This window comes from Pelophylax lessonae (genome assembly GCF_965119305.1).
Source record: "Pelophylax lessonae genome assembly, chromosome: 9".
Taxonomy (NCBI): Eukaryota; Metazoa; Chordata; class Amphibia; order Anura; family Ranidae; genus Pelophylax; species Pelophylax lessonae.
The window spans coordinates 223861541-223888020 of NC_138776.1; the positions used below are offsets into that span (position 1 = coordinate 223861541).

Sequence of the window (26480 nt, forward strand, 5' to 3'; positions counted from 1 at the left end):
ACTTACCCCCAGGATCCTTGCCCTTGTCCGTGGCGCGCGGCGTCCCCTTCGGCGTGGAGGCCGCGGCGCCATGTTGGATTTCCATGCCGGCAGGGACCTCGCGGTTATTCCGGGTGAGCATCGTGCGGATCAAGGCGTAGAGGATACCGGTGGATTCCCCAGGAGGAGAGGAAGACGTCGGTGCCGGTTAAAGGTAAGGTGGATACCGGAGGAAGGATCAATGAGCAGGGTAACAGCGGGAGCTCCGTGATGCGCGTCCGCTCACATGCCTTGCTTGGCCACGCCCCCCCATTTATTTTTAATAAAAGTCACTGTTTTCGCCCAATTTTGTGATTTCTTTGCACTAGCACCTGGCACTGCATCTCTGCACAATTATCTTATAATTTATATTTTATTATAACCGTCCTCTGGTTAAATTGTGAGTCACATGTGCACTTTATAATTTATATTTATTCAGGTTTACCATACAATTAAATCACAAGTCACTTATGCACTTTATAAATTATTTTAAATATCACTGCTCATTGAAACTATTTATTCAATAAGTGCACTCATCTTTTAAAAGGTAGCGCCGTTCTCAACCCCCTCTGTACACATTTAACTCTTCAACCCTTCTGGGTTTGGTTGTTGGCAGCTTACACCTTACAATTATTTTATATTCACTATATATTCCATAGCGCTGGTCATTTCCGTCTAATTTACCTTGAAGGGCTTGCCCTTGGATTGATTCCAAAAGGCACGAAAGGACCCCTGAGTGGGTCGAGAAGTGGAACCCCGTTTGCCGCGAAAGGGCTTGTTCTTCGGGTTCTGGGGTAGCAAGTTGCTCTTGCCCCCCGTGGTGCCTTTTACCAAGGTATCCAATGCCTCGCCAAAAAGGCAAGAACCAGCATAGGGAAAATCAGCAACTGTTTTCCGTGATGACTGGTCAGCCGACCAGCTCTTCAGCCATATCAGGCGACGGTTAAGCACCGCAACACTAGATAAGCGTGCTACCAAAAGGGGCCTCATTCAAGGCCGCATCACACAAATACATGACTCCTTAGTAAATTTGATCCACCATAGCCAGCCGGGCAGGTGGAACAGAATCAGACACGAGGTTGCTCCTAAGCACCTTAGGTCAATCAGCCACCGCCTGAGCCACCAAGACGGATGCAAAAACAGGTTTGAGCAAGGAACCCGCCACCGTGTAGGAATGGCGGGCTAGAGACTCCAACCTTCTGTCCGTGGGATCCCGAAAAACCGGGGTCTCCTCAGTAGGAATCAAGGTAGCCTTGTTTAACACGGCCACAGTGTGATCCACCTGCGGAGGCACACACCATCGCGATTCCGTAGCCGGTGCAAAGGGATAAAGTAATTTAAACCGACTAGGTACCAGGAATGGACGTTTTAACGTGCGCCACAGTTCATTAACAGTGTAATGAAACTCAGCGGGGCAGGGAAAAACCTGCGCCGACTGGCGGGTCCTGTGCATCCCAAATGAGGACACAATGCCCGGAGGATTGGGCTCATCCTCCAAATGCAGGGTTTCCTTAACAGAAACAATCAACTCATCCATGGTCACGCGTTATTCAGGCGACCCCGGGGAGAATCATCAACCCCCTCCACCTCCGCCTCAGCGGGTCTAAGGATGAGCGAGACCCTGACAAGGGCACGCCCGCCGCAGCAGCCATATCACCATCTGAATCAGAGGAGATAGATAATCTGGGCCTCTTCCTAGCAGCACGTTCAGCCATCAGCACCTCCATTTTGGACACTAAAGACGCCACTAGAGCGACCAAATCAGGTATAACAGGGGCCACAGCAGGACTGGAGTCCCCCACCAGAGCTGGAGGGAATTTGCTGTCCTGAGAATCCATTGCCCAAGGTGAAAAAAATATTGCAATAAAAAGGGTACTGTCCCTTTAACACCGATGCGGAGTGTGCAGCCCACCGCTATATGAACAGTGACAAAGGACCCCCAATAGGAGAAGAAAACTGAGCCAGAAATTACAAAACAGAAGGTTATGGAAGAGACAGTCTGCAGAGCCCCACAGAGTGTTACCACCTAGCTCACTGCTTCAGAGGAAAAGGAAGTGAGGTCGTGAGAGGCTGAACTATAAGCTGCAAAGGACTCAGGGAAAATGGCTGCCCATAGGACTGAATGGGAGACTTCGGGAAAATGGCCGCCGAACATGTGCGGAACGATCGTTCTGCCACACGCAAGATGGCGCCGGATGGTGCCAAAACAGCATGTAATTCAGCCCACAGTGAAGCCAAAATGCCAGCCCAAAGTAAAGATGGCGGACCGCATGGTTTTTCCCCGCTGCGGCCGCCACACACACCGTCTGCACCCCCAGTGAAAACACCTAAGTGACACAGGGAAAAAAGGGGGCTCCCACAAACACACAGCACCATAGGGCAGCGTGTATAAAAGACCCCCGCAGGAATCACAACAGGGAGACCCACACCGGCACAGACATGGGGGACACACAGCAACACAGGACTGCCACCCCAGACAGAGGCCCCACACAGAAGTACTTACCTGTACCAGATGGCGTGGGGAGCCTCCCAGAACGGAAAGCCGCTGTCCTCATCTGACAGGGAATGCCGTTAGCCAAGGACATTACACTGCAGCACCGCAGATGTGTCCAGTGAGATAGCCACCTCACGGCTGCATCCCTGCTGCGAGCAGGGATGGGTCGTTCATAATGCCAGGACGAACCATGGCTGAACGCTCGATGGTGGGCTGGGGGTCCCGCTGACCCTCTGCCCAGGAGAACCTGGGCGGTCAGTTCGATTCCCAGCTCCGCATGAATCCATCTTCATCCGAAGAATCGACTAAAAACTAAAGCTGACAAAAGAAACAGCTAGTATATATAAGAAAAAACATTTTCAAAGAAAATCAAATAAAAAAGATTAGAAAGGCTGAGACCGTAGCCCCAGCACAGGGAAAGCCTAACTACTCCTGACGCTAGGCAGAAAGAAACTGAGTTGGGAGTGGTCACTGCAGGGGGGTATTGACCAGTGGGACAGCCCCCATGGGTGTGTATATGCAAATGCCTTTGTTCTTTTGACTAAGTCTTATGCCTAGCTACTTCTGCGGAGCGGAAGTCAATACCCAATAGTGATGACTTAGAGAAGGCGGCGACTGTCGGAGGACGTAAGAGAAAAATAATTTTAAGATCAAGGTTGTCTAGGTCAGGGTCAAAAGGTCAGTATATTTTGTGGAATGTTTCGTTAAGAAGCATTTTTTTTTAATTAGGATCAGTGGCAGTGTGTTTTAGGTAGGATTGAAAAATAAAAAAAAAAAAGCAAAAAAAAAAAGCAAAATGCACAATATTGTTTCTGGGCCCTACTACGGGTACAAACAACAAGCATCGTTCACATATGTGGTATTGCGGCAACTCTCATTACACACTGCCGTTGAGTGGCTCATTTTTAATGCTGTGTGACTTCCTTCATTCCGTGACCATCACATTACTGGCGCAACCTGAAGGAGGTACCAGCATGGAGGGTGGTAGCAAAATGCACCTTCACCTGTGTAGACAAAAAAATCTTTGCACCAGCGCTTCCTTTTACATTTTCTCTTTTTCAGAATAAAGCAAGACTGCGAAATTGTAAGTGGACCATTAACAAACCTTTAAATCTTCCACATCCTGCCTCCTTCGATGTGCTCCTCTGGGCCGTGACAGTGGGGACCTTTTCTGGCTCTGGGGAGTGGTATGTCGGGTGGTTCGGGGGGTACTTAATGCTGGGTCTATATTACAACTTTGGTATTCTATGGCGTCCTCACAGTCTAAAGCCCCGTACACACGTAGCGATCGTCGGCCGAACGATCGGCCGTCTTTTGTCCAGGGCTGTCCTGTCCGCTGAAAAGTGCAAAAGACTGCACACGAATTTTGTCGGCCAACAACAGCCGACTGCAGAAGTGATGTCATGTGATGGTTTTTTTCCTCTCTGAGCATGCCCAGTCTTGCAAATTTGCTGATTGTTGGCCGAATTCTGTACTGACTGGCGAACAATCGGCCGTTCTGGTGTTGGCCAACAAAAATTTTAATGCCTGCACGACAGATTCTGTTCGGCCGAAAATGCGCTGTCGGCTGTATCATACTAACAAGCCTACAATCGGCCGATCGGCTGAATATTTTCAGCCGACAATCGGTACATGTGTACGGGGCTTTATGCTCTGATTTTGTCTTGGAATGTCCGGGGTCTGGCTGATCGTGTTAAACGTAGAGCAGTCTTTAATTATATTAAAGCGGTTGTAAACTCAAAAAAAAAAAAAAAAAAAAAAAAAAAAAAAACCTGCAAGACAAAGGCATAATGAGCTAGTATGCAACGCATACTAGCCCATTATGTGTAACTTACCTGAAAACGAAGCCCCGACACGGACCCCCGGACATCGCTGCGGGCGCTGCCATGGTCCCTCGTCGTCTCTTCCGGGTTCGGCGGCTCCGGCACGCTGATTGGCCGGAAGAGACGGCTCCGGCACGATGATTGGCCAGAGCCGCGATGACGTCACTCCCGCGCGCTCCCGGCAACTTAATTGAAGGTCCCCCGGACCTTCAGAGCGCATGCGCCGCTCGCACGAGCGGCTGCATGCACTGTAAATATCTCCTAAACCGTGCCGGTTTAGGAGATATTATTTGTACCTACAGGTAAGCCTTATTATAGGCTTACCTGTAGGTAAAAGTGTCAAAAAGCGGGATACTACCGCTTTAAGAAGCTTAAACCTACTGTTGTCTGTCTGCAGGAGACCCATCTATTGAGCACGACCACCCAGCTGTTGCGCTCTCTAGCATATCCTGTCTAATACCACTCTTCCTATTCTAGGGAAGTGAGCATACTGGTGTCTAGAGAGGTGACTTTTGTGTGCCTCCTCAAGTGGGTGGATGATCTTGGGAGATATGTTTTTCTGTTGTGCAAACAATGATTTTCTCTGCATCCTAGCTGCTGTTTATGTCCCTCCACCCTTCTCCCGTGAGGTTCTCCACCTGCTGGCACAGTTTGTAGCACCCCATTCTAACACCCCCGTGCTGGCCTTGGGGGATTATAACAACTATTTAGACCAAGCCCTGGATAAATGCAGCCCTTCCCACCAGGGACCCCCTCCTGTATCCCGCCCCACGGTGTTTGCTAAATTTTTGCTGGAGATGGGCCTCAGAAATGTTTGGAGGGACGGACACGCGACTACTAAGTGTTACTCCTGTTACTCGGCCACACATGGCGGTTTTTCACGTATCGATCTGGCGTTGGGGAATGACTATGCGACCCCAGGTGTCTCATTCGGCGTATAAACCTCGCCTGGTGTCTGACCACTCACCACTATGGGTTCGGATATCGGTGTTGGGGCCTAGGGTCCGTCGGGCTGTGGCGGGTGAATCCGTTTTGGCTAACGCTGTTCCCTGACCCTGACCCGATCTTGACAGCTCTCGTGGAGTACATTACTTTTAACCGAGACTCTGCCTCCCCTGCAGTGGTGTGGGACACCCTGAAAGCCTTTCTGCGGGGCCAAATAATTAGAGGGTTTACTGCAGTTAAACGCCGCTCTGCAGAATGGGAGGATACAGTACAGGAGGAGATGAAGCACAGGGAAGAGGCTATGATAGCCGCACCATCTCCCTCCACACAAAAAGCTTGGTTAGAGGCTCAGGCCTTGTATAATTCAGTGGTTCTTTCAGCAGCTGAGAAGAGCTATTTCCTACAGCAAACATACTTTGAGGAGGGTAAAAACACGGGGCATATATTAGCTATGATAGCCAGATTGTAACAGGACCCTGGCTCGGTGGCGGAGGTTACCACTCATTTGGGGGCGGTGGCCTCCTCCACACCACAGGTACTTGAGGTCTTTAGACATTTCTATGCAGAATTATATCAGTCCAGGTTTTTTGGACCGGTGTTCCTTGCCTCAGCTCAATGCTCAAGATAGGATATCTCTTAACGCCCCCATTACCATGGACGAACTTACAGATGTGCTAGGACAAGCACCCACTAATAAAGCCCCGGGGGCGGACGGCCTACTGGTGGAAGTGTATACTAAGTATGGGAAGGTACTTTTGCCGGTCCTCCCCTCCACTATACGGGACATTATGCGTACTGGTGTCTTGCCAGATTCCATGAGTGAAGCCATTACTATAGTGCTGCCCAAGCCAGGGAAGGATCCTAAGTTTCCTGACTCATACCGGCCAATCTCTCTATTGACTACCGATTATTAAGCTTCTAGCCCGCATCCTTGCAAACCGACTTTCTAAGGTTATTACTAATATTATTCACCCTGACCAGTCCGGTTTCATTCCGGGGAGGTCTACGGCAATCAACATTAGGCAACTTTTTCTTAATATTCAACTCCCAGTGGATAATACGGGTAATAGAGCAGTTCTATCACTAGATGCGGCCAAGACATTTGATAGTGTCGAGTGGCTGTATCTGTGGGAGGTTCTGTCACGTTTTGGTTTGGGGGAGAACTTCATTGGCTGGGTAAAAGCTTTATATTTGGCACTGTGTGCTCGGGTCAGGGTGAATGGGGAACTTTCTTCCCCATTCCCCTTATATAGGGGCACCAAGCAGGGGTGTCCTTTATCTCACAAAAAAAAACAAAAGAGGAAAGGTATACCTGATGAAAAAAACGAATATGAAAATTACCCACTCGCTCACTGGTGAGAGGAACTCAAATGGCAAAACTACAGCATACTAAAAAAGGGGATGGGACAACTAGAAAAAGAGGTGTCGCCCCAAAGAAAGCTCCATTACATAGAGTAACAGGGGCGTAGCAAAAAATTGAGTCTATAGAAAAAAACAGCGAAACCACTGCTGAATGAAAAATTGTCAAATTTTAATAAATACAAAAAGCAGAGCACACGGTTACATTGTAAAATTGAAACACATAACCTTCCACCTCACCCCTAAAATTTGACCACGTGGTAATTAAAAACACAGGACAAACACAAATAATGTAGGTGAACTGCGGTCACCTGAAGAGCAATCCACATGCTCACATAAGGTGATAAATCACAAATGCACTGACATAAATGAAGGTACAGAACCGAATAAACCCCAAAGGGGGCAAGGGTTCAGCCGAAGGCAGCCACCTAGTGTCAGTCCAAAAGGGAGTCGACACACAGGTAGGTTGCAATCATCTGAAAAACAAATCAAGTGGTCACATTATGTGATAAATCACTGAATATGTGGCATAAATAGCGGTTCAAATTCAAAAAGAACCCAAATGGGGAAAAGGCTCAACAGAGGGCAGTCACCCTGCGCCAAGCAAAATGAATGGTTGACACACAGGTGGCTGCCAACATATTAAGCCAAGAGCTAAACCTAACATGCAAAGGTGGACGGCGCGGCCAGAATCATGGAAGCAATAAATCAAAAATTCCAAGAATAAGGAAAAAAAAAAAAAAATAGAAAAAATGAGTAACAGACCTGGGCACTGTCAATATAGACTAATGCGCCTCAGGATAGATTACCTCCAAATCCAAAGGCACCGTCAATCTTGCATGTAGGGAGCCATATGCCAAAATGGAGCGCTGTCCACCTTTGCAAGTTAGGTTTAGCTCTTGGCTTAATATGTTGGCAGCCACCTGTGTGTCAACCATTCATTTTGCTTGGCGCAGGGTGACTGCCCTCTGTTGAGCCTTTTCCCCATTTGGGTTCTTTTTGAATTTGAACTGCTATTTATGCCACATATTCAGTGATTTATCACATAATGTGACCACTTGATTTGTTTTTCAGATGATTGCAACCTACCTGTGTGTTGACTCCCTTTTGGACTGACACTAGGTGGCTGCCTTCGGCCGAACCCTTGCCCCCTTTGGGGTTTATTCAGTTCTGTACCTTCATTTATGTCAGTGCATTTGTGATTTATCACCTTATGTGAGCATGTGGATTGCTCTTCAGGTGACCGCAGTTCACCTACATTATTTGTGTTTGTCCTGTGTTTTTAATTAACACGTGGTCAAATTTTAGGGGTGAGGTGGAAGGTTATGTGTTTCAATTTTACAATGTAACCATGTGCTCTGCTTTTTGTATTTATTAAAATTTGACAATAATTTTTCATTCAGCAGTGGTTTTGTTGTTTTTTCTATAGACTCAATTTTTTGCTACACCCCTGTTACTCTATGTAATGGCGCTTTCTTTGGGGCGACACCTCTTTTTCTAGTTGTCCCATCCCCTTTTTTAGTGTCCTTTATCTCCCCTGCTGTTCGCCCTGGCGATAGAGCCGTTGGCTGCCCTTATTAGGAGTAGCCCCGGCTGTGATAGGATTTCGTAGGGGGGCACTGGAAGAAAAGGTGTCGTTATATGGGTGACACGGAGGGTTCCTTCAATGCACTTATGGTACTCATTGAAAAATTTGGTTCGTTTTCAGGTTTTTCTATTAACTGGGACAAGTCTATATTGATGCCCTTGGACCCTATACCCAACCTTACCGGCCCTGGGTTGCCTGTGGGTGGCTAATACTTTCCGATACCTGGGGGTTGTGGTCTCCCCTGACCCAACACAGTACCTGCGCCTGAACCTGCTTCCTCTTCTAGACAAACAACGAACCAAAGGTAGATGTTGGTGCAAGCTTCCTCTGTCAGTTGTTGGCCGGGTAAATTTAATAAAAATGATCTGGGCCCCACAGTTGCTATACATATTCCATAACTCTCCTGTGTGGATCCCGATGTCTTGGATCAAGCATGTAGAGTCTGTTTTGTGACCTTGTCTGGAGGAGACAGCAGCCGCACATTAAACTATCTACTCTTCAATTTCCTAAGGACAAGGGTGGTTTGGCAGTGCCCCAGCCCAGGATGTATTTCCTAGCCGCTCAGTTGCAACATTTAGCGGGGTGGGGGGATCAACACTTAAAGGACCCGCGGGTTCTGCTGTTGACTAATACTAGGCATTCCCTCTCGGCGGCATCCCTCTTGGAGATGGATCTTCCATCTCTACCGGGCCTTGCTGCCTTCTATTGCGTCGCATGTGGAAAGAGTTGCCTACGTTGACGGACTCGGTAGGCTTTTTACACCACTGTGGGAGAATTCAGCTTTCCCGGAGGTGGCTAAGTTGCAGGACTCCCTGGGTTGGAGGGACAAGGGAATTCGGTATGTGGCTCAATTGTTCGAAGGCTCTATACTTAAACCATTTGACCGATTACAGACTGAACTCCAGCTCCCCTGGCAACATTTTTATCGCTACCTTCAACTGCGTCATGTGCTACAGGCGCAACCGCGCCAATCCCCTTTATGAAGGGCAGACCAAACGATTGTGGATTCAGTGGTAGGGACCCAGGACAAGAGGAGACCAATTTCCCTTAGATATCAGTGGCTTCTCTCGTGTATACAGAACCCGGCTCCCTTGAAGTGTAGAACAGCCTGGGAGTTGGACTTGGGTGATATCAACGGGGACCAATGGGATCAGGCCCTGGAGGTCCTCCCCTTGGTATCCCTGTTGGCCTCTCACAAACTCTCCCAGTTTTTTATACTCCATAGGACATATCGTACCGCAGTTCTCCTGCATAAATGGGGCAGGAGAGACACGCCTTTGTGCCTTAAGTGTGACTCCCACAGGGGGGACTTTATACATCTGCTGTGGCGCTGCCCAAAGTTGGTCAGGTATTGGACTCAGGTTACACGCTGTAGCTCACAAGTTGCCCATGCTCCTATACCGGTTGACCCTCTAGTGTGCCTTTTGGGCATACTGGATTCAGAACCGTTTACCCCCGGTACATACATAATGGTGCAACGACTGCTGTATCTGGCAAGGAAATTGATTGCCAGTTATTGGATGGGCCCTACATTGGCACAGTGGGTGGCACGAGTCAATACAATTCTACTGCGGGAACAACTGGCATACCACCACAGAAATGCAGTCAAAAAGTTTCACAAGATTTGGCAGGATTGTCCGGGTTAGGCCCCAGCACAGCTGCTCATGCATCGTATTCTGCAGGCCTAGGCTTCTTGGTAGATATTTTCTGTGCTCTGGGATTCTTCTCACCTGAATTTTCTCTTGTTCCTTTTTCCCTTTCCCCCCTTTTTTTCTTTTATCTGCTCCTACTATTCTTACGTCCCTCCCCACTTTCTCCTTCTTCCCATTCTTTCCTTTTCCTGGGATTGTCTTCCTCCATCTATTTCCTTTTTTGCCATGGCTGAGGCTCGTCCCTTGCTCCTTTATTTCTCTTTGACTTCTGCATGGATATGATGGTTTAGAGCCATGGTGCTCGAGAAGGGGGTCATTTTCTCCTTATGATCATTTATAGTGGGGATTGTCCTGCTGGTATGGAGAGGTATTTGTATAATACATGCCGAACCCTGTCCATTTTGGTACTTTGCAGCATTTGATTATGTTACTAATAGCTAGAAGGTGTTCTGGTGTATCAACTATACTACCGCCAGTGTGGTTTTCGACATCCCTGTATTACTCTAACTTTCCTTATGTTTTGAAGTATGACCCCTGCGATGGGTGCAAACCTTTTTATATGTACATGGTTGCCTTTATTATGTATGTTCCTATCTGTTTTCCTTTTTGTTTTCTCAATAAAACCCTTTTTGGATTCAAAACAAACCTTTAAGATAGCACACAAACTTTATTACGATTGTCTTAAAACTTTATTTATAAAAAAAACAATTCTTGGCATGAGATTGTTATGAAAAAACTTGCAAGTATAGCATGATGAGACAAGGTAAAGGGGAGTCCATTACACATCCACCTTCCTCTATTCCCCAATAAAGGCCACTGGTGATTCCAGAAAAAAAATTTAGGCAAAAAAAAATTATTTGCAGCAAATATGAAACCAAATCACCCAGAAGGATTAAAAAAGAAAAGAAAAAAAAGTGATGCTGGAATAACTGCACCAAAAGATGTCCTAAAAGACTGTTAGTGTTGTATAGTAACCATATTATATGTTAGTGTTCCTGTATTTACAGTCAGTCATTATTGTGATATTCCAGTGTTATTGCATCCGCTACAGCTGATGTCCAAAAATCCAGTAATTATCAGCTCAGTTTGCACTTCATCATTGATCTGCAGAGGGCATTAGAGAGATGGAGTATGACGGATGGAAAAGAGGCAATTGGGGCTAAAAGATTAAGAGTTCCTGGTCCAGTAGCTCAGATGAGATCAAGCATGTGTGTCACCCTGCAAAAAAAAAAAAAGCACAAGATATGAAGTGGGTCATTCATGAAAAATATCTTCTAGCTAGTGAAATCATAATGCTAAATAAATTTAAGTATTTATCCTATACAAGTAGTTTAAGAACTAGTATGGCATGCTCAAAAGTGGCTTCATAATTGTCTCTCTTTATTCCTACATTACAGTGCCTTAAAAAAGTATTCATACCCCTTGAACTTTTCCACATTTTGTCATGTTACAACCAAAAATAAACGTATTTTATTGGGATTTTATGTAATAGACCAACACAAAGTGGCACATGATTGTAAAGTGGAAGGAAAACTGGATTTTTGACTTACCGTAAAATCCTTTTTTTTTTTTTCCTTTTTCAATAGTTTTTATTAAAGTTTCAAAACATCAAACATAAACTACTGTACAGGTAAACGTAATGGTTGTATAACATTGAACAAATATAGTAAACACACTAGAGTATACCATACAAAACCGTGACGGATACATTTTTGGAGCCCCCAGTACTCAATATCCGGGCCCCAGTCCAACTCCCCCCGCGCTGAGCCGAAGGTTCGGGCCGCCCGGACCACCCCCAAGGGGATCAATACTGTGGTCCCACGCCCTCCCCCCCACCCCCGCAGGAGCTGGGACCCAGCCCCCGGCGTACACCCAGAGCTTCCCGAAGCTAACAGGAGGTGCGTCCACAAAGAACCTTAACTCTAGCATGCTGTACTGTAGAACATTACGTTTGCAATATCCACGCAGATGAACACAGAGACCATCAACCGGACGGTCTAAACATCAGCCTCAGATAGAAATATATGTCATCAACCGTAAAATCCTTTTATCTGAAGTTCATTGACAGACACAGCTCCATATTCTCAATCATTGGGTTATGCTGTCCCCTACAGGAGTAGGACACTAGGCAGGAAAAAAAAAACTTTACCACACCTATGGGGCAGTCCCTGAAGGCATACACCCACTCACTCTGCTATATGATTCAGTTTTGTTGCAAGCAGAGTCAAAAGTAAAAAACCCCAACCCACTCAGAGAGGGGTGGGTGCTGTGTCTGTCAATGAACTTCAGAGAAAAAGATTTTACGGTAAGTCAAAAATCCAGTTTTCTCTATTGTTCATTGACAGATGCAGCTGCATATTCTTTTTAACCATTGGGACGTCCCAAAGCAGTATTTGCATGAGGGGTGGAAAAAACGCAGAGAAAGAACGTAATTTCCCAAAGGCTAAACGTAGCCAATCAGGTAACATGGAGTTAAACCAGGAACAACTGGAGCTCACCTAGAAACAACATACAACCGCAAAGAGAAAAATTGCTCTTTTAAACAGCAGTCTGCAAAACCTTGCAGCCAAAAGAAGCATCCGAGGATGCCCAACACATCTACTTTGTAGAATTTAGTGAATGTGTGCACAGACGACCAAGTTGCCGCCTTGCAAATTTGTATTACTGGTGCCTAATGGTGAAAGGCCCAAAAAGCACTCAGCATCCTAGTAGAATGCGCGTTCACAGAGAAAGGTGGAACCTGACACTTAAGTGAATACGGCTGTACCACCGTCTGCCTGATCCATCTGGATATGGTCGCAGCAGACGCAGCCAATCTCTATATTGAGTCCTGCGAGCTACCCCCCTATCCTAGATTTTTATATTGCTGCAAACACCTCACTCCTCAGAAAGTGCACAGTGCTAAATAGTTAAATAGTGTTGCGCAAAATAAAAATCACTGTGAATTAAATTTGTGTCTATCCTAATAAATTCCAACTGTTTAAAGCATAAATAATGTAGTGCATACCATATTCTATAAAACCATTCAAAAAATAATATATGCTCAGTGCTAAATCAATAATTGACATCAATTAGTAAATTATTCAATACATCAAACTATAAAGTGCTGTGTGCTGGATCAATATTGGTATATCGATTTTCCTTAAATTACTGCAATTTGTGCTTACTATGTCCTCTCATGCAATGTGAAAAATTATATATAAATGTGGTCAAACTCAAATACAGTCCATAAAGTGCTTAAAAACTTATTAGTAAATTAAAATGAGTCCACAGTGAATAAAATTGGATTTTTGTAAGAACTTACCGTAAAATCCTTTTCTCTTAAGCTCATTGACAGACGCAGTCCTCTTTGATTAATATCAGTAGGGTTATACTGCCCCCTACAGGAGTAGGACACTAGGCAGGAAAAACGGTCTGGCCACACCTTAGGGGCAGCCCCAGAGGGTATATCCTCTCTCTCCCTGCTACAGGATGTTAGTTATGTCACAAAGCAGTGTCAGAGAATTTAACCCAACCCAACCCAAAATAGAGGGGCGGGTACTGCGTCTGTCAATGAGCTTAAGAGAAAAGGATTTTACGGTAAGTTCTTACAAAAATCCAATTTTCTCTGTCTCTCATTGACAGACGCAGTCCTTTTTGATTAATATCAGTAGGGACGTCCCAAAGCAGTACCACAAATGAGGGGTGGGATAACGGAAATCAAATTCCAATCTAGAAGGCCCAACCGGTGCCAACCAGAAGTCTTAAAGGCTCATCGGACAAAAGGATGAGACAACTGAAAACCCAACAGAAAAAAACCCTCGAGGTAGACCAACGGTCTCCTCAAACAGCGGCCTGCAGAACCTTGCGGCCAAAAGAGGCATCCGCCGATGCCAGTACATCAACTTTATAAAATTTTGTAAAGGTATGAACAGACGACCAGGTAGCCGCCTTGCAAACCTGAACCACTGACGCCTGATGGCGGAAGGCCCAGGAAGCACTAAGCGCCCGAGTGGAGTGCGCCTTAACAGGGAACGGGGGAACCCGTCCCTTAATAGAATAAGCCTGTACCACCGTCTGTCTGATCCATCTAGAGATGGTCGCGGCAGATGCAGGCAACCCCTTTCTAGGGCCATCCGTGATCACAAAAAGTGAATCCGTCTTATGAAACGAGTCCGTAGTATTCAAGTATACCCTGATCGCCCGAACCACATCCAAGGAGTGTAACGCAAACTCCCGAGGATGACTGGGCTTAGGACACAGGGAAGGTAACACAATATCTTCATTTAGATGGAAATCTGAAACCACCTTAGGAAGGAAGGATGGATTCGGACGAAGAACCACCTTATCCCTATGAACCACCAGATATGGGGAACGACAGGACAATGCGGCCAGTTCTGACACCCTGCGTGCAGAAGTGATAGCCACCAAAAAGGCCACCCTCTGGGATAAAGTAAGCAAGGGAATCTCCCTAATATTTTCAAAGGGAGGTTTCTGAAGAACCGACAGCACCAAATTAAGATCCCAGGGCGGCAAGGGTGCGCGCACCGGCGGAGCCAGGTGCCGCACCCCCTGGATGAAACTCCGCACCAAGGAATGAGTAGCCAGAGGCCTCTGAAAGAAGATTGCCAACGCTGAAACCTGACCCTTGATAGTGCTCAAGGACAGTTTCTGCTCAACCCCCTTTTGCAGAAAAGCCAGTATTCGGGCCACCGAGTAGGAACGTGGAGGAAACCCAAGGGGATTCACACCACGCGATATAAAACTTCCATGTGCGATGATAGACTTTTCTGGAAGTCGCCTTCCTCGCTTTAATTAGAGTAGGAATAACTGAAGCTGACAAACCCTTGTCCTTCAGCACCTGGGTGTCAACAGCCAGGCCGTTAAAGCCAGCGATCGTAAAGCAGGATGGAAGATCGGTCCCTGAGTCAGCAGATCCTCCCTGAGAGGAAGTCGCCAAGGGATGTCCGCGACCAGCCTGACCAGGTCGGCGTACCAGGCCCGACGGGGCCAATCCGGAGCCACAAGGATGACTGGAATTACCTCCACCTCTATCCTGCGAAGAAGTTTTGGCAGCAACCTGAGAGGAGGGAAGGCATACAGTAGCTGATACTGCCCCCACGGGGCGACCAGCGCGTCTGCTAGAGGATCGTGGGAGCGAGCTACAAACCTCCGCACCTTCCTATTGAGCCGAGATGCCAACAGATCCACATCCGGGGTGCCCCAACGAAGGCACAGTTGGTGAAATACCTCTGGATGAAGAGACCATTCCCCCTGATCCAGAATCTGACGGCTGAGGAAATCTGCCTGCCAATTCTCCACCCCCGGAAAGAATACAGCGGAGAGGGCTGGAACAAATCGTTCCGCCCAGCGAAGGATGCTGGCCACTTCCATGGCCGCCAGGACACTCTTGGTGCCCCCCTGGTGATTGACGTAAGCCACTGCCGTGGCATTGTCCGGCTGGATCCGCACCGGGCTGCCCCGGAGCTGCTCGGTCCAGTGAATCAGACAAAGTCTGATCGCTCTCAGTTCCAATACATTTATCGGTAACCTGGATTCTTCCAGGGACCAGAGCCCCTGAGCAGATCGTCTGCCGAGAACTCCACCCCACCCGGATAGACTGGCATCCATGGTGACAATCGTCCAATAGATTGGAAGAAATAACTTCCCCTGACTGAGCATTGGTGATCGAAGCCACCAAACCAGAGATTCCCTGGTTCGTTCGCTCAGCCGGATCCGATTGTCCAGGGAATCGGGATTCCGGTTCTCTTTGAGAAGAATCTCCTTTTGGAGAATTCGGGTATGAAACTGGGCAAACGGTACTGCCTCGAAGGAGGCCACCATCAGTCCCAGTACCCTCATGCAATTCTGAAGGGAAGGCCAGTTGACAGACAATCACAACTGAGTCGTCGACTGAATCCTCTGAAGTTTCTCCGCAGGGAGAAACACCTTTACCAAAGATGTATCTAAAGTTAGGTCCAGATAGTCCAGTCTCCTGGTGGGGACCAGGGATGACTTCTGCAGGTTCACCAAACCACCCGAACTCTTCCAAAGAGACCATGGTGATCTCCAAGTTTAGCAACAGAGCCTGCGGAGACTCCGCACAGAGAAGAAGGTCGTCCAGGTAGCCTAGAACTGACATGCCCCGCTGTCGCAACAGCGCCAAATTTGGGGTGAAAAAACTTTTGTGAAGACCCGGGGAGCAGAGGCGAGACCAAGGGGTAACGCCACAACTGATAATGGTTCTCTCCCACAGCAAAGCGAAGAAACGCTGATGTCCTGCATAAATGGGAATGTGAAGATAGGCATCTTTGATGTCTATGGACGCCAAAAAATCCATCTGATGCAGGGAGGCCACCACTGTGCGAATGGACTCCCTTTTGAATTTTTGCACCCGGACAAAATAATTGAGCGCCCTCAAGTCCAGAACTGGAGGCAGCTTGCCCTCTTTCCTGGGTACTGTAAACAGGTTTGAGTAGAATCCCTGAAACGTTTTCCAAGGAACCGGACCACTCCTTGTTATATCAAGTCCGTCACTGCCCCCAGCAGAGCCTTTAAGCGATCCGGGGATAGTCGTATGTAGGAAGGGAAGAATCGCACCGGTGGAAGTGATCGAAAACTCGATCTTGTATCCCGCCCGTATGACCTCGCAAACCCATTTGTCTGGATTTCTGGAAAGCCACGGGTCCGGAAACCGGTGAAGACGTCCCCCCACCCCAGATATGGGTGGGGGCGCACCTTCAGGCTGTGTGGTCTTATTTTCAGGTCTGGAAGGACCGGATCTTTGTTACCTGACCAGTGTTAAGCCTACAGCACCTGGTATTCCCTGGCGGTCTCTCATACAGGTACTAAACAGGCCCAACCCTGTTTAGTTTCCGAGATCAGACGAGATCGGGCGCATTCAAGGTGATGCGGCCGCAGGCCCCTTTGAAACCCCCTGGGGGGTTTTTGGAGGACTTCGCCTTATCACTAGCCTTAGAGGAACGAAACAATTTTTTATGAACAGAAAAAGAAGGTCCCCATCTGCGACGAGGTCCCTTACCTTTCATAGCCTGTGGTAGAAAGGTGCTCTAGCCTTCAATGAGACCCTTGATAATTTCATCCAAGGTAGCACCAAACAGGTGATCCCTTTGAAAAGGGAAGATCAGCCAAAACTCTTTTGGAAGCTTAATCCGCCGACCAGCACTTTAACCATAACATGCGCCGAAGGACCACCGCCGAGATCGATACACGCCCCAACAATGGAGCGGTGTCCAGGGCGGCGTCACAGACAAGCTGTAGCGCTTGTATCATCTGCTCCAGCAAGTCCGATACTGCCGGGGGGAGACTTCTCCCCTCTAGATCTCGGCGTAATAACTTGGTCCGCTCTGTCAATGTTTGTGCAACCAGAGCAATGGTAAACACTGGCCTTAAGGCTGACCCTATCAGGGAAAATATAGAGCGGGATATAGATTCCGCTTTACAGTCCACCGGATCCCGAAAAGACGGAGCGTCCTCCCCCGGGATAACCGTAGCTTTATTTAATCTGGAAATCGGAGAATCCACCGACGGTGGTACCGTCCATTTATTAAGGAGAGATTCTTCAAACGGATATCGTCTAACAATCCGTTTGGAAATACCAGGGGCTTGTTTTGGGTTTAATTATATCTTGAAAACATTTGGGCAAATCTTGCCATCTTGGTAGGCTTGCGAGTACCAAAGGCAATTTCAGTGTCAACTGCTTCCGTAGGTACAAGTTCAAGTCTTAAAGTTTCCCGCACAGACACAATCAGTGCGTCTACCAATGCTTCATCCTGCGCTATAGCGGAGGGAGAAATGTCTTCCTCGCTATCCGAGTAGATGGGATATGAGACACTAGCCCCAGAAGAGGGGCCTGCAGCTGCTGCGACAGGCTCAGAATCTGTATCTGAAGTGTCAGATGAAATAGGGGTAGGCGGGGGTCGCTTCTTGCGCCCCGTTCCTGACAGGCCACCTCCACCCGGGATACAAAAGACTCCAAAACCTCTGACAATGCATCAATAGTACGTGGGGAACTGAAGGGTCCTGCGGCCACCTCGAGGGGATCAGGTGGGGATACATGTGTGGCAGGGTCCATGACTAATCCAGGAACACTTGCCAGCAAACAAAGATTGCAAAAGAAAAAAACTTTTTTTTTTTTTGTGTGTAATCCCCCAGCGCAACAGCGTCCCTCAGTGTTACCTGCTTCGGACCCCCACAGAGAGAGAGACCCCAAGGGCTCACCACCTGATGCACAGAAGCTTCTACCGAACTGCTCTCAGCGCTGTCCTTACAGAACAGGAAGTCTTGTGGATCGATTTTCCCGGGTAAAGGAGGCGGCTCCGCCCCTTTACACGCCTTCCGGCACTCCCACTGCTACTCCTCGAGGTAGCTGGGTGTATCCAAAATGGCCGCCCCCATGCAGGAGACACCAGGCTACGCCAAAATGGCTGCCCCGCGCGGCCTGCGGAAGGATGGCGGCGGCCTGCGGATTCCGTGCGGCCTGCGGAAGGATGGCGGTCCATGCAGCTGCATCGCTATGCAATAGGTAGGTGCTTGATCGTATCACCCCTCTGCATGACTGTTTCAAACAGTAACGCCAGCGGCGCCCTGTCTCCATCCCTGACCTCAGTCATGGCTTCCTTCCTTTTACAGCGCAGGCTCTTTACAGTGACTCATGTAGATAGTCAGCTCCCAAACCAAGCCTCCTGGAGTGGTCTACCTTATTCACCAACTCACACTAGCAAGAGGGAGATCTGTGAAGTGTACCATAGGATAGAGCGGAACCCAGGGTCATGAGGGTCCGACCATCCACAGAGGGGCCCGTATCCATTCCCAAAACCCGACAAGGGGAGAGGGGGAACATTCTACTCACCATACCGGAACAGGCGGGCACCCACTCCTAACAGAACCCCTCTCAACCGAGGTGGGGGGTTGTCGACCAATACGGACGCCGTGACTCAGTTTCCGACTGGTCGTAGGCGTCCTGGTGAGACGTTTAACTCGCAGGGCCAGTCCCCGTCCAGTGGGACTATGTCGCGGCCGACCCAGCGCGGAGCTAGGGCCTGCACGCGCTCGTAGGCCGGCTGGGGTGACCACTGGATCTCAACATCCAGCCCGTCGCCCAGCTCCAGCATAATTGCTTGAAGATCTCACAGGAACAAAAACTGGAGAAAAAAAGCTAACTAATAAAGATTTATCTAAAAAAGCTTGCCAGGACCAGAGATCCCAGCAAGGAACTTAGGTCCTTACTCCTGACTAGGCAGAAAAAAACTAACATCCTGTAGCAGGGAGAGAGAGGATATACCCTCTGGGACTGCCCCTAAGGTGTGGCCAGAACGTTTTTCCTGCCTAGTGTCCTACTCCTGTAGGGGGCAGTATAACCCTACTGATATTAATCAAAGAGGACTGCGTCTGTCAATGAGCGACAGAGAAATAGTGCTAAGTGCTTGTATGTAGTCCTCTGATTGTGCTCGGGCCACCAAGTGTGTGGCTGTGTTCCCAACCAGTGTGCGTGACCGATGCGTCACAAAACCTTGTCACACCGTGCACCCCCTTGTGATTGGGCGCTCACCTTAAGTGAGGGATATATAAACACAAAACGTGGTCAGTGGTTCCTCCTCAAGATCACTTCTCCTCACTTCCACTTAGACCCTGATAGTTCACTGGCAGCACCTTCCTACATGTATCTCCGACTCTCCAAAGAGGGCGATGTTGTGTACCATGTGGAAAAATAGCTCCAGATAGTGCTTATACCTTTTAAAACTTTATTTTACATAGAATAAAAGAATTTGCACTCACATTTTATGGTGCATACATGACCCTTATCCTTCAATACCTGGCTTTCAACAGCCAGGACGTTAAAGCCAGTGACTGTAAAGCAGGATGGAGGATCGGCCCTTGAGACAACAGATCTTCTCTGAGAGGAAGTCTCAAAGGAGCATCTGCGACCAACCTTACCAGATCTGTGTACCAAGACCGGCGAGGCCAGTCTGGGGCCACCCAAATGACCGGAATCCCTTCCACCTCTACTCTGCGCAGAAGCCTCGGCAGAAGATTCAGCAGAGGAAACGCATAGATCAGCCGATACTGACCCCAAGGAACCACCAGTGCGTCTGTGGCGTCGGCCACAGGATCCAGAGACCTGGGTACAAACCTCTGTGCCTTATTGTTGAGCCGAGAAACTAACAGGTCTACATCGGGTGTCCCGCACCGGACACACAACAGGTGAAACCCCTCCTGGTGCAGGGACCATTCCCCCTGATCAACACCTAACGACTCAAGTAATCCACCTGCCAGTTCTCTACTATGCACGGCGGGTGGGCTGGAACAAAATTTTCTGCCCATATAAAGATCTTGGCCACCTCCCGGGCCGCCAGGACACTCTTGGTGCCCCCTTGATGATTGACGTAAAGCACGGCTGATTGAATCTGAACTGGACAACCCTGCAGATGATTTGTCCAGTGACTCAAGCAAAGCTTTATCACTCTGAGTTCCAGAATATTGATCGGAAATCTGGTCCCCTGGACACACAGCTTTCCAAGTACTTCCAACCCCCCCCCCCCCCCCCACCCCCAGCCAGACAGGCTGGAATCCGTGGATACCACGATCCAATACAATGGAAGGAAGGAAGGACTTGCCCTAACACAGGACCAAGGAATGGAGCAACCACAGAAGAGCACTTCTTGTGTTTTGACTCAACCATATCAGATTGTCCAAAGATTTCGGATCCTTGTTCCACTTGACAAGAATACCCTGTTAGCTTGAGAAATCAGAAAAGGTTTGTCTGGGAGAGCAGGAGGCACTGCTATGAGTTCTTGGAGTTGCTCTTACAAGAATGACCAAAATATTTACTTAGAAGTTTAAAGATATTCGTTCCCTTCTCGTTGCCGGTGCTGCAGAGTAAAAGATTTCCTCCAGTACCTGTGTCTGCTCGACAAAGCCTTCCTGCTCTCCACAAAGGACTTGGATTCCCAAGTGGTGTGTGAAGCCTGCATTACCCTGGGGCATCTTTCATTGGTTTTAAAGAACACATTTTAATCTAAAACAGCTGCAATCCTACTTATAGTTTTCATTTCACGATCAAAGTGTGACCAAGTTGACCAAATTTAACGACTTCTGGTGTGGTGGCTATTTGCTTAAAGCGGAGTTCCGGGCACAGATCTCATTTTTTGATGAACATACCCCCGGGACAGTCAGGGCTAGCACATTCCACAATGGCTAGCCTCTGATCTTTCCCGGTTCGCACTTACCTGCAAGAAGAAATACTTACTTTGAAAATTTCTTCCACAGCGTTTCCATCTCTCTTGTGGGCAGCTGAAGCCGGCGCGGTCCTCTTCGGTGTCTTCTTCCGCGTCTTCTTCTCCCAGAATGCGCCGCACCGGCCCCTCTCGTCACTTCCGGTGCGGCGCCGCATTCCTAAACAGCTTCTGGGCATGCCCAGAAGCTGTTTAGCAGGGGAATGCGGCGTCGCCCGGAAGTGACGTGCGGGGCCGGTGCCGTCGCATTGATTCCTGGGAGCGATGACGTTCAGCTCCCAGGAATCATCGCGAGGCAGGAAGTGACGGGGTGAGCCTCGGCGCTGGAGGAAGTACCCTGAGGTGAGTATTTACGATCTTCGATTACAAGGTGAGTGTACAAAAAAAAAAAAATAACTATCCAATTCCTTTTCAGGTTATGTGTAGCTAGCGGAGGGGCACAAAAAAAAAATACAGATTTTGTGCCCGGAACTCCGCTTTAATTATACGTCCTTTGCTTACGGAGCCCACCAACTGCTGTGTGGTTGATGTCAGCTTGAGCAGAGAGTGAAAGGGGATCAAGATCGTATTGTGAAGAGCCTGTCAGTTCACTTTCACATCAGCTGCTTATATAGAGAGGATTAATGGGCCTCTATGCAGTAGCAGGCTAGGTAGTGAAAAGGTTAACAAGCAAAGCTTTACAACAAGACACACCTCTTGGGGCCTGTCCCTCAGACATTACCCATCAGTCACTTGCTCTCCAGTTTAGTAGCAAGCAGTACAGGAAGACAATCAACCTCAAAAAATAGAGGGGCGGGGGCTGCGACTGTCAGGACTCAGAAAATAATTTCACGGTAAGTTCTTACAAAAATTCTATTTTCTGTTACGTCCTGACAGTCACAGCTCGTTCAGTATCCCTTCACCATTGGGATGTCCCAAAGCAGTGCAGGTGTGAGGGGTGGGAAGACGCAACCTAAGAAAAGGCAACGTTACAACCAGGCCAGAGAAAAAAAACGGAGCCAACAGGGCAACAGCAGCTCAACAGGAGCCAACCCCAGAACAAAATTCACCCCAAGAAGAGACAGAACACGTCTCTTCAAAGAACCGGCACGGCCAAAGGAAGCATCTGAGGATGCCATTACATTAAGTTTGTAGAAATTTTGTGAAAGTGTGCACAGACGACCATGATGCCGCTTTGCACAACGGAGCCACAGAAGCCTGATGGCGAAAACCCTAAGAGGCACAGACGGCTCTAGTAGAGTGTGCCCTCACAGGGAATGGAGGCACCTGACCCTTTAGTGAATAGGCGTGAACAAAAGTCTGTCTGAACCATTTGGAAATGGTAGCAGCAGACGCAGCCGAACCCTTCCGAGGTCCCTCGGAAGGACAAACAAGGAATCAGACTTCCTAAAGACTCCGTGGCAGACAGGTAAAACCTGATCGCCCGGACCACATCCAATGAATCCAATCCTGTATTACTACTACCTGAGTTATCTGTGAGTACCTATTACTACTACCTGAGTGTCTGTGAGTACCTATTACTACTACCTGAGTGTCTGTGAGTACCTATTACTACCTGAGTGTCTGTGAGTACCTATTACAGTGCCCTGCGACTGACTGTGCTGTGTGTACCTGTGGGTGTCTGGGAGTACCTGAGTGTCTGGGAGTTTCAGTGAGTGTAACGGAGTACCAGAGGGTGAGAAAGCAGAGTTAGGTAGCTAGAAAACAGCCACACAGGTTAGACTTAAATTAATGAATCCCCTTTAGAATAGATTAGTGAGTACAATGCCCGGCGGGTGTTGAGATGCGATTCGGTGTACATCTTGTGATATGTATGCGTTCCTCGATCATGCGATCGAGGGCGACTACAAATGCACGAAATGTAAGCACGCTGCTTCCCTGGAAGCTCAGGTCATGAATCTAGGGAAGCAGCAGGCAAAACTGAGACGAATGTACATACCGAAGGAGAGCTGGGATCGTACCCGTCAGGTGCAGGCAGGGGCCTGCACAGAGGTGGGCGGAGAAACAGAGGTGCTGGCATCAGAGCAGAGTAGATGGGTGACAGGAAGGGTAGAAGGGAAAAGGGCAAAGAGGCCGATCCTGGGCTGGAGCACCCTTATAAATACGCCTGTTGCTTGATGTTGGGGAAACCAGTCAGGGACCAGCAATGCTGGAGCAGAGCGATGCCCCTAGCTGTCAGGGGAAGAACTCCTCCAGTGAGGCCGGGAGAAAGGGAAAGGAAGGACAGGTGCTGGTGGTAGGGGACTCAATCATTAGAAGGACAGACAGTGCAATCTGTCACAAAGACCGTGAGCGCCGAACAGTCTGTTTACCGGGCGCTCGGGTTCGGCACATCACGGATCGGGTGGACAGATTACTGGGTGGGGCTGGGGATGACCCAGCTGTCATGGTACACGTGGGTACCAATGACATAGGCAGAGGAAGATGGAGAGTCTTAAATGATTACAGGGACTTAGGCACCAAGTTGAGAAGGACCTCCAAGGTAGTATTTTCAGAAATACTACCTGTACCTCGAGCCACACCAGAGAGGCAGTGGGAGATTAGGGAAGTTAACAAGTGGCTGAGGAGCTGGTGTAGTAAGGAGGGTTTCGGGTTCCTGGAGAAGTAAGCAGACTTCTCAGTCGGCCACCGGCTCTTTGGTAGGGACGGACTGCACCTAAATGGGGAGGGTGCAGCCGTACTGGGTGAGAGGATGGCCATAAAGTTAGAGGGGCTTTTAAACTAGGTGATGGGGGGGGGAGGGTACAGATGTAGAATTAGCCAGTGGGGAGCAAGATTCAGAGGGCACAAATGGGGACATTAGCGGTAGGGTGTTCAGAGCTCCTAAACCCAAAGGTGGGTATGGGGAAAAAATCACAAGAGCAGCCTAAAAACAACATCAAACAACGATATATGCAACCGGTCAGAATTACGAGGTTTGTATACCTATGCCAGAAGCCTGGCTAACAAGATGGGAGAGCTGGAGCTGCTAATGTTTGAGGAGGACTTCAATTTTTGTGGGGATTACAGAGACTTGGTTTGACAGCTCTCATGATTGGATGGCGACCATTCAGGGGTATTCCCTTTATCGCAGGGATAGAGAAGGTAAAAAAGGGAGAGGGGTATGTCTGTCTGTCTATTAAGATCAGTGTACATGTAAATATGAGGGATGATAATAATGGAGCTATGGATGAGGCAGAATCCCTATGGGTAGAACTTAAAAGGGAAGGCACTATAGGGAAGGTAATATTGGGCGTATGCTATAGGCCCCCCAACCAGAGGGAGGAGGGGGAGGCAGACCTCCTTTTATAGATAGTATTGGCAGCAAAGATGGGAAATGTCATTATAATGGGGGACTTTAATTATTCAGATATAGACTGGACAGAAGCAACTGCACATTCAGCCAAAGCTCGGCTGTTCCTAAATGTTTTGCAGGACAATTTCATAAGTCATATGGTGAATGCACCGACAAGAAACAATGCGGTACTTGACCTACTGATTACCAACAATACAGACCTGCTCACGGATATAGAGATATGGGGCAACTTAGGAAACAGTGACCATAGGTTAATTAGTTTCAGTATTAATCATAGTAATAGGAAACACAAGGGTAATATAAGGACACTGAATTTCAAAAGAGCCAATTTCCCAAAACTGCGCTCTCTGCTAGAATATATCAAATGGGATAGAACCCTGGGAACAAAAAACACGGAGAAAAAATGGGAGTGCTTCAAGAGCATACTAAACAAAGGGATTGGCCAGTGCATTCCAAAGGGAAATAAATTTAAAAGAGCAAAACTGAACCCTGGGTGGCTAAACTCCACCATAAAAATGCATATTAAAACTAAAGAAAATGCCTTCAAAAAATACAAGACTGAGGGATTATTGGCAGCATTCAAGCATTACAAAGAGTGTAATAAGAAATGTAAAGACGAAATCAAGGTGGCTAAAATAGAACACGAGAGACATATAGCGGAAGAGAGTAAAAAGAACCCCAAGAAATTCTTTAAGTATATAAACAGTAAGAAAGCGATGCCAGAACACATTGGCCCCATAAAAGACGACAAAGGAAATATGGCCACAGAGGACAGAGAAAAGGCAGAAGTGTTAAATAATTTCTTCTCTTCAGTCTTCACAAAAGAATCGGGGGGCTACACTAACCCAGCTTGTAATGCTAAACTAAATAATACACCCCAGGAAGTACCGCCATGGCTAACAGAAGATAGACTTAGAACTAAACTAGAGAAACTTAACATAAATAAATCACCTGGACCGGATGGCTTGCACCCAAGGGTTCTTAAAGAGCTCAGCCAGGTGATTGCCAGACCATTATTCATGATCTTTAAGGATAGTCTACAGACAGGTATGGTGCCAGCTGATTAAAAAAGAAAAGCCAAATATTTAAAAAAGGGCAGAGATATATCCCGGGTAACTATAGGCCGGTTAGCTTAACATCAGTAGTCTGCAAGATATTGGAGAGGATGTTAAGGGACCCCATACAAGACTTTAGTAATGAAAATGGTAATAGTAGTAATCAGCATGGATTCATGAAAAATCGTTATTGCCAAACCAATCTATTAACCTTCTATGATGAAGTGAGCTGCCACTTAGATAAAGGTAAGCCTGTGGATGTGGTGTATCTGAACTTTGCAAAGGCCTTTGACAGCGTTCCCCACAAACGCTTACTGTACAAACTAAGGAAGGTAGGTATGGACCATAGGGTGAGTACCTGAATAGAGAACTGGCTCCAGGGGAGAGTCCAGACAGTGGTGATCAATGAGGAGTACTCAGATTGGGTGGGTGTGGAAAGTGGGGTCCCCCAAGGTTCTGTCCTGGGGCCAATCCTGTTTAATTTATTCATAAATGATCTAGAGGAGGGGATATCGACTATAATCTCAGTATTTGCGGATAATACTAAACTAAGCATGCCAGTATCTTCTATGCAGGATGTGGAATCCTTACAAGCGGATCTTAACATAATAATGGGGTGGGCAACTACATGGCAGATGAGGTTTAATGTTGAAAAATGAAAAGTAATGCACTTGGGCGCCAGAAACACGAAAGCAAGCTTCTCACTAGGGGGGAAACCTCTGGGTGAGTCTAGGATGGAAAAGGACCTGGGGGTACTGGTAGACAACAGCCTTGGCAATGGCATGCAATGCCAAGCCACTGCAAGCAAAGCCAACAGAATACTAGCATGTATAAAAAATGGGATTCACTCCAGAAATAACGTAATTTTGTAAAATCTTACCTGTAAAATTCCTTTCTCCGTGTCCTCCGACAGTCGCCGCCTCCTCTAAGTCATCACTATTGGGTATTGTCATCTGCTCCGCAGGAATAGCTAGGCATATAGACTTAGTTAAAAACAAAAGGCATTTGCATGTATAC

The 26480-nt window shown here is 47.8% G+C and overlaps 1 protein-coding gene across 5 annotated transcripts in view; it reads right to left on the minus strand.

Annotated features, from left to right (window-relative positions):
* Positions 1-10729: 10729 nt before the first annotated feature.
* LOC309562497 (catenin delta-1-like) overlaps positions 10730-26480 on the minus strand; it is a 707773-nt gene continuing 692022 nt past the window's right edge. For all 5 annotated transcript variants that reach the window (XM_082266730.1, XM_082266729.1, XM_082266728.1 and 2 more), the window contains one exon: positions 10730-11097. In XM_082266730.1, coding sequence (XP_082122856.1) covers positions 11080-11097 — 18 coding nt within the window. In that variant the 3' untranslated portion in view covers positions 10730-11079. The remainder of the gene's footprint in view (positions 11098-26480) is intronic.